Genomic DNA, 9,545 nt, shown 5'->3' on the forward strand with positions numbered 1-9,545 from the left:
AACCAAAAACCGCCAACAAATTACAAATAATACCATAATACTTCTGTTGGTTCCTAAATTAAGCCTTATTCTTAGACGTGAGTTTCGAAAAGTTGGTATAAAAATAGTTTTTTATTTTGGAAGATCTTTATTAAACATGTTATGCCAAAATAAATCAAAGCTACCACCAAACAGTAATCCAGGTGTTTATCAACTTGAATGTACATGTGGCGCTTTTTATGTGGGTGAAACCAGAAAAAAGATAAAAACATGAATAGCTGAACATCAAAAAAATGTGACTAAAGTGAACTGGAAAGTGTCTGGAAATGTCGAACATGCAAACATTGCAAAGGTATAATTAATTGGAATAATTCTAAAACACTTTCAGTTATCCCAAATAATTAACGTAGAAAAATCAAGGAGGCAATTGAAGTAGACAGATTGCAATGCTATCCAAAAAATAAAATTCTAAACCGGGATAATGGCAACCTAGTTTGACTCACCATTGGAAACCATTTTTTGTTAAATTTAAGAAAAACTTTTATAACACTATGCAGCAACGACATCATTAATGTAAACAACAAATTTTTTGTAACATATTATAGTTTTAAAATGGCTACAAATATATGAGCTAAAATATCACATTTAAAATTTAAAAATTTTAATAAGTTAAATAAATAGTATGTCACCATATATGACGTCATTAAAAAAATGTATATATATCTCCTATAACATTTTACTAGTTTCATTATGTCTCAATTGGTTACAATTGGTAACAAGGTTACATTCTCTTGTTTTTAATTAGATATTATTTAAATTAACTTTGTTTATCATTGCTGTATTGCTAATACCATATTTACTTTATTTTTTATTGTAAAATAGCTTCGTCTCAACTGGTTACTTTGTCACAAAAAAAAAAAAATTCAATTCGCAACGTTATGTCTCAATTGGCATTTTTTTAAAAACTTTTAAATGTGTAACCAATTGAAACGTAACGTCAGGTTAAAAAAGCGCAGTTAAAATATGTCTCGAATACAGATTTTTTTTACGCTACGCTACGTCTCAATTGGTTGCACTTTTAAAAGTTTCAAAAAAGCGTAATGTAATGTAAAATAAAATCTATATTTGTGACATATTTTAATTATGTCTCAAATTTGAGACATCAATTTGCAATGTTATGTCTAAATCTTTTTTTTTAAACTATTAAAAGTGTAACCAATTGAGATGTAATGTAACGTAAATTAAAATATGTCTTAAATGCAGAATTTTTTTACGTTACATCTCAATTGGTTGTATTTACGTCACGTCTCAATTGGTTACTCTTGAGTCTATAATACAAGGGGTGAGAATGAAAGGAGGGTGGGTTGGAATTTTAGTCCAGGTCTAATTAACGGGGCGAGGTGTTAATAATAAAGGGGTGGGGGAATTTATAAATCCAAACTAATATTTTTTGCATAACATGCATAAAAATTTATGCATATTAAATAAATTATGAAAAAAAAGTTGTTAGAAAATGTGCATTTGACCACAAGCTATGCTAAAATTAAATAGTTTTAAAACTATTTAATTCTAGCGTCGCTTGTGGTCAAATGCGCATTTTCTAACAGCTGTTTTTTCATAATTTCAATAGAATTTATTATGTTGATATAAGTTTTATACTTTGGTGAAAAAAACATTGACAATTTTTAAAGCCTTGTATTATGGACTTGTATTATGGACACTTTTAAAAGTTAAAAAAATCCAAAAATTATTAAATATGTTATACTTAATGATTTTAAGATCTAATAAACATTGTATAAGGATTGCTGATCAGATTTTTTTGAAAGTGGTCTAGGAGATGATATCTACTTAAAAAGTAGGCATTTAGCTGGGTGATGCTTACTTTTTATGATCTTTATGTTCCTTGGTTTTAATCTGCACAATCTTTTTGTCAAAAAATTATTAAATTACATACAAAAGTATGAACATACAAAAGTTAGATTTTTAAGTTTTTGAAGTTTAGACTTACCCAGAAGAATTTTTCAACTTACCTATTTAAACTTTCTATTTAAAGAATTAAATAGTTAATTAATTTATATTTTAAGTAGTAATTAAGTAATAGTTTAATTCTTTAAATAGTAAAGTTCAGGTAAGTTAAATTATTCTTCCAGGTTTCAAAAAAAAAAAATTGAAAATACTTTCATTTTTTTTTTTTTTTGTACAAAAAAAAGTTAAATGTTCAGTTTCAAATGGTGACTTTGTCACGAAAATTGTTTTTTGCACTTTCAAAGTTTTAATAAACCCACAAGCAAAAATATACATAAAATGTCAACCAATATTTTGAGTAACAGTTTATCTATAAATTTAATTTAGTTGAATTTACTATTGAGTTTATAACTTGTTATTTGGATTGCTTGATTAGTTTTTTTTTTTTTTTCTTAATTGTTATATCTATTTACACTATACTTCAAATATATAGTTCTATTTACATATTCTTATATACAGTTATATATTCTTATATATATTTTCATGTGCTTATATATGAGTTTAAGTATATTTTATATAAGTATATTTTTATATACTTATATATGGAGATTAGGGTTATGATTTTTTTTCAACCCCATGCTTCTGTACTGTAGTTTGATGAACTTTTACCTAAAAAGCACGAAATGAACTATTATTTGCATATCTTTTGAAAAAAGTTCACGCCGCCATTAAAAAATCGATTTTGATATAAGTACTACTATGTATTCAAATTTATTTAGAATGTCATAGTCATTTAATACAATAAATTTTCAATCCAACCTTGACTCAAACTATTGACCTTGCTCTTGCTTGTTGCTTAGAAGGAACAGAAGGTGCAATTTGTCTTTATTTTTGCATGATGAATAAATTTCCTTCATTCGAGCTTAAAGCCATTTTGTATAGATTCAGTACTTCAGCCAAGTTATTAAAGTCGTTTTCATTGTACAGTTGGTCTGTAAACCAATGGTCTGCCCAGCCATAGGATATAAATCGACAGAGAGTCGATTTATATCGTATGGCTGGGCAGACAATATAATTTTCATATCATCTCTCCAGCCTGATGTTTCGAGAATTACTTCTATTCTGTTGTCAAACTGTGTTTTCAGTTGTTTGTACTCCTTCAACAGTTGAGATACAAATGTATATTCGATGTTCGGTGATTGTGTTTTACTTCCAAGTTCTTCATCCATCACCAAATGGAGGATTCTATCTAATACATGGTGTTAACAACTGATAAACTGAGGTTTGTTGATGCGTTTCTCTGAAAATTCGTTGCAATATTACAACAAAACCATTCTTTTTTCCTTTGTTAACGCTGGTGGTATCTACAACAACCATCTGTATTGAATTCCATAGGTGAAATTCATCAAGGACTTTAGCAATTCCTTGAGCAACAGTTTTTCCCTTGCCATCTACCAAGCCCAGGACATCCAATTTGATTTCTCTTCTTTCATTTTTAAGGATGATCACTTGATAATCGATTCCGTTGATGTGCTTGCCATAAAAGTGTAAGGACCAACTTTCCATATGCAACTTTTCAATCATTTCTTTTTTCAGCTTGATTGCCTCTTTGATTGTTGACTTGTAAATAGCTGATTGACATCGAGTTGGGATGTCAATGCCTTCACAAGCCAATTGCTTGTATTTGTTAGCAGCTTTGTTTGTTGATACTCTTGTGTAGGTCACCAAGTTGACTGCAATTTTGCTTTTATGATGTTTTCTGCTTGGTGTAGAAGTAGTCTCATCTTCTTCTTCTTCATCATTTTCATATTCACTGTCATTTGAGGTCGGTAAAATATTGCCAACCTCATTTCTATGTTTTATGGTAATCCTTTTGTGTCAAATTCTTTTGCTGACCTGATGCTGACCTCTACAGTTTAAGGTCGGTCAATTTATTGTCAGAATACATTTTTCCTAGTTCTGAGTGCTGATTTATATATATATATATATATATATATATATATATATATATATATATATATATATATATATATTTTCAAGTCAGAGCATAAAACACTCAAGTTCAGTTATATACTTGAGGACAGAAATGCACCAACTGTAGATAGTGCACTGCACAATGCTGATCTTGTGTGCAAAATTAGGCACCATCTAGCTATCTGACAATTCATTATAGGCAACAATGCACCATTTAAGATGGTTCAATGTACCATAAACTGTTAACTTCTTTATGAATACTGATGACAATGATGGAAAACAACAAGGCCTAAAAAACACTTTATATTTTTTAATTTAAATAAAAAACAAAACAAATTTATTGTCTCGAGTTTAATTAAGTAAGTTCTGAATAAATTTTTACTTTTGCAAATTTATTTCTTTTTTTAATAGCTAAACAAACAATAGACTTTGAAACGCTTCACAACACTTTAATGTTTTCAAATTAGCAGGCATCTTAAAAAAAACATTATCTTGCTGAATTTATGTGATTACTACTTATGTTTTAGCATGAAAATAATAAAATAGAATAAATAATGTAGATAATAAAAATGTGATTAAACTTTAAAATTAAAACTGCAATTTTTATTCTACCTAAATTTATATAATAACTAGATCTTATACATGGCCAAGAGTAGGTTGACATGTGGCCACTATTAGGTCATTATTTATGGGTAACAAAAACAACAATAATGTGAACATAAACACTACCAAGCGAAGTAATTTTAATTTCAAATCAAAGTAAAATGTTTTTATTAATAGGATAAAATGTTACAATTGAATTAAATTTTATGATTGCTATTAAACAAGATAAACGTTTTTTTGCATTTTTGTTTTCAAGAATATTTGCCATAGTATATACAAAATTAGTATAATTTTCAAACTCAGATAAAATAACGTAGCAATGATCTTATGTAACTAACTGAGGCTCCAAATATAAAAGTTGGATTATATTTTCATTTAAAAAAATTTGGAAAACCACTAAATATTTAAGACAATAAACTTCTTTGAAAAGTGGCCAGGAATTGGTGCTGGCCAGGTATAGGTGGTTTTACCCTATACGCAAACACTTAAAAATAAGTGTTTGCGTAAATAAAATAGGGTAAAACCACCTATAACAGGCAATAATGATTCCAAGGCTGACAGAGATGTTACTAAATCAAACAAGGATGTGAAGAATACGGCTCCACGCAGAATGCGCAAACTGCCAAACAGATACAGTGAACTTGTTATGTCATCAAATGACAAATGCTTAACAGTGCTGCTGCTGAAAGTTTTTGACCTAGTCCTCTCTGTCGCAGCTGATAGCCAACCTGCACCAATTGATCTGGCATTGGGGACACAGTCACAGTCAGCATGGAGCCAACACCAATTGAAATCATCCTCAAGGACGCAATGGCAGCTGATATCCAGCTTGCACCGGTTGAATCCAGCATTGAGGAAACAATCACACCCGAACATCTAGCCAGTATCATTCAAAACCTGCATCGAGCACGTAGTAACAGCTGACTTCGAGACACCACCAATTGAGTCAGACATCGAGGATGCAGTCGAACTGACTTTGAGCCTCCACCAATTGAGTTGGACATCAAGAACATAGTCACAGCCGACATCCAGCCAGCATTACTCAAAACCTGCAGTGAGGACACAGTCGCAGCAGACATCAATGCAGCACCAATCAAAACCTGTTTTGAAAACATAGTAGCCAACTGCCAAAAATGAATATTGATTATTATCATACCCACTGAACATAAACTGTTTTTTGAGAATCTGCCTGTATCAGTCGCAATCACTAAAGACTTTATTGATGACGATTCCAACAGTGAAAAGACTGAATGACAGTGATAGCTCTGATTATAAAAGTTGTCAACGTTGTAATGCTGTATGAAAGTTGCAAATAATAACAAAATAAAGTTGATTATAATTTTAATTATTTATTGTCATTGGGCATTATTTATTGTGTGTATGGTTTGTGTAATGCATAGCAAGCATGCAGTATAGCAGTTATGTTGGTGCATAATGGCATTCATTCTGGCATTGATACACAATCATTAATTAAGAAAAGAAGGCATCTTCTGGTACTAGGTTGATTAAATTTTGCTAAAAATAATAATTGACTATTAAAATTAAGGGTTTGACAATATTAATTGTATTTATATTATTTATGTTATTTTAAAAAACTTTAAAAACCAATAATGTTTTGAGTATAAACATTTTTCATGTGCATTCAAAGTTAGTTTTCTCATTTTCTCCACTAACCAAAAAACCTAGATGGTGCATTCTTGCTTTGAGGTGACGATATATATATCAACCATTTATTTAAGAAAATTGACAATACAAAAATTCTTTTAGTGTTTTGTTGAACCGCTTTGCAACAATTACTGCTTGTATTCACAGAAACATTAACTAAATGTGCAGTCTTTCTTTAAGAGCGATTCGGATGTTTTAATAAATCAGATATTTCTGAAATTTTGATGTTTTAACAAAGCAAATAAATTCTAAAATCTCTTTTGGTATATCTTTAGTTTTTTAGATACCAAAGTATTTAAAACCCTTGTTTAATCATAATTTCAGTGGAAAGTAAAATGTAAATAATAATTTGGCCACCCACTATCAGGGTTGGGGTCATATACTTTTGATCAAATGCAAATACTGTAGTTCTAGATTTCCAAATACAATTTCAAATTCAAATACAAATATATGCAATCAGCATTTTCCAAATACAAATACAAATATTTGTAATTTTGGTTAAGAAAAAATAAAAAGATTTTTTCAAGTCTGATAAACTAGTCTATTATATAGAAGAAAACAAGCCTTCTAACAAATATTCCTTAAAAAAAAATTTTAAATTTATTTTAATGTTAAAAATTAAAAGAAAAAACAGCAAACCCCTTGGTAATTTCACCAAATAACATTGCTTAACCTAGTATATGGAACTGCAAATACATTTCAATCAAATACAAATAAAAATATTTAAGATGTTTTTTTTACGAAATATAGTACAAATACAAATATGCCAAATTAGCCCATTTTTTACCAAATACAAATGTAGATACATATTTAACCCCAACCCTGCCCACTGTATACAGTGTGAATTGAATGTGCCATAATATAAAACCTGATTTCTTCCAATGTACACCACAACGATAAAATGGACATTAGGCTTTCCCCCTGGATGTGGTTATGGCACTCAATAACCTAATGACTACGCTGACACTCATGCACATGTTCATTTGGAAGCTCCACGATGCATGTCAGATCAGCGCTTGCTGAATATGTGCTTGAATCTAAAACCTCACTTCATAGCACATCATTCCACACTGGCACCGGGTCGTAGCACTTTTGGCTAAGAGTGATGGCTGATGGCTTATGGTGACTAATGTGTGCATTTGATCAATTTGAATCCATTCTGTAGGTCTTACGTCTGGCTCTAATGTGCTAGCCCATAAGTGAAAGAAGTTAGTGTGTTTAGCCTTCTATTCATGCAAAGTGAACGAAAACATAACGAGACCATAATAGACAACCAAACGGAACATAATAATGCACTACATCATCACACCTGTAGACATCAACAGTCTCTAAAATCAGTAAATCAAATACTTAATCTTTGTTGCATGTGATCTACACACAGAGTGACTAGAGCGTTAGTTGTTTCTCTCCTGCCCCTGAGTACCTGACTTTGTTCTTCTACTTCACAAAAGTCTTACCACTCATTTTATATTTTCTTATGATTTTTATTTTTTATTCAACGATGCCATCTACAATCTGTTTTTATTATTAGATCTCTCAGGTCTATGTAACTGGAAGGCTCTGTTAGTAACTTTTTGCGATCATAGTGTCAAATACAAATGTAAACACATATTTGACCCCAACCCTGCCCACTGTATACAGTGGGTATGTCTGTATATTAGGGATGAGTAATTTGAGTAATTTTTGAAATTAGGTTTGCCTGTGTTTTGAATCATTGTCTTTTAGTAAAAAAAAATAACCTTACTTTTTCTTTTTTTTTTAATGAGTCCTTGAGGTTCCTTTAGAAATCAAGAACTTGTGGAATCATAATATAAGAAAATTTTTTTTTTCTAAACTATGTCAACCTGGTACTCAAAAAGCACAATAAAATTCTAGTTTTGAAAAAAATAATTTTATTTCATGAAAACTTTTTGTTATAAAAGAAAATCGCAAAAATGAACCTAAAATTGTTTTTTAGCAAATTATGTAGAAAACAGGTTTTTAACAAGAACAAAAAATTATATTTTTTAAAGTTTTAATTTTAAATAAATAATATTTTCAAAATCACCTTAAAGTTCTGCATCTTTTGAGTAGATTGTTGACATAGTTCTGAAAAAAAAAATTTTTTCTAGTATAAAAACCCATCAAATTTTTTTTGTCCAAGAAGGAACCTCAAGAACTCATCTAAATCCAAAAATATATACTTTTTTCCTGTTATAACTAATAGAATATAATTTTAGTTTTATTTTTAAAATATATTTAGGTCCAGGTCAGTACGATATGAAACAACATTCAGCGCCTGGTGGTAATTTAGTGTCAAAGGAAGTACGTTTCAAATCGGTTATATGTGATGTTCCTGGGCCTGGAACTTATCAGGTTTTTAAAATTATTTAGTTGGTCTTAAATGACCATTAGCTATGTAGTCGATTTTAAAATCAAAAGTTATAAAATTTTAAATTATTTATCTATTTTTAGTTAAGCCCGCTTTTAAAACATACTTTAATGAGGAGTACGTTTAATGCAACGCTATCAAACCCGGTTGCAATGTTATCCGAAGAAGCAATCTTAAAGACAGTACAACCAACATTAACTTTATCTGTTGTAAATTAAACTCTTTTATTTGTATACTAAAAATTTTTTAAATAACTTTTTAGGTTTAATTGTGCATCCACATACAACTTTTTCTAAACACCTATAACTTGTATTTAACTTTGCACCAACACGCAACTTGTTCTAAGCACTGCTTATATTTTGCATTAAAGCGCTTTTTTATATATTTTTGAATATTTGCTGATTTATTTTTTATCTTACGAAGCAAAATTTATATGTTTTATAATTAAAAGGTAAACTAAATTTTTAATATTATTTGTAATTATTGTAATTATTTTATTATTGGCATTAATAAAAGATATATGTGTATATATTTTTTTTACATTACGTGATCTTATTGGCGACTGAGAATATTAGTAACTATCGGTCAATTTTACTTCTTTCTGCATTCTGTAAAATTTTAGAAGGAATTTTGTACAACAAAATTTATAACCAAATACTATCAACAATATACAATTTTGATATACAACATACAATACGGATTCCAAAAAAATGACATCCAATTCTTCAATTTACTAGAAATATTTCTGAATGGTTTAAAAGCTCTTAATTTTTTAAAAGTTTTTGATATTGATCATTATATTCTTTTTAAAAAGTTAAGGTGTTACGGAATTGAAAATGTATTACAAGTCGATTTTTCGATATATATAGGTTTTCCTAATATATGTTTTTCGAGGTAAATAAGTTTTTTCTAATATCCATGAGTCTGGAAACTACCAAATAGGCAATTTCGTCACCCATCTTTCTTTAATTTCTAGTTTATTTTCCTA

General features: G+C 29.4%; 1 protein-coding gene across 1 annotated transcript in view; it reads left to right on the plus strand.

The window, feature by feature from the left end:
• The window catches only part of LOC101241428 (sperm-tail PG-rich repeat-containing protein 2), a 25,296-nt gene extending 16,212 nt beyond the window's left edge, over nucleotides 1-9,084 (plus strand). The window contains exons 17-18 of the mRNA XM_065812188.1: nucleotides 8,429-8,541; nucleotides 8,641-9,084. Coding sequence (XP_065668260.1) covers nucleotides 8,429-8,541; nucleotides 8,641-8,775 — 248 coding nt within the window. The 3' untranslated portion in view covers nucleotides 8,776-9,084. The remainder of the gene's footprint in view (nucleotides 1-8,428; nucleotides 8,542-8,640) is intronic.
• Nucleotides 9,085-9,545: the final 461 nt, after the last annotated feature.

The sequence above is a fragment of the Hydra vulgaris genome, chromosome 12 (assembly GCF_038396675.1).
Source record: "Hydra vulgaris chromosome 12, alternate assembly HydraT2T_AEP".
NCBI classification, from domain to species: Eukaryota; Metazoa; Cnidaria; class Hydrozoa; order Anthoathecata; family Hydridae; genus Hydra; species Hydra vulgaris.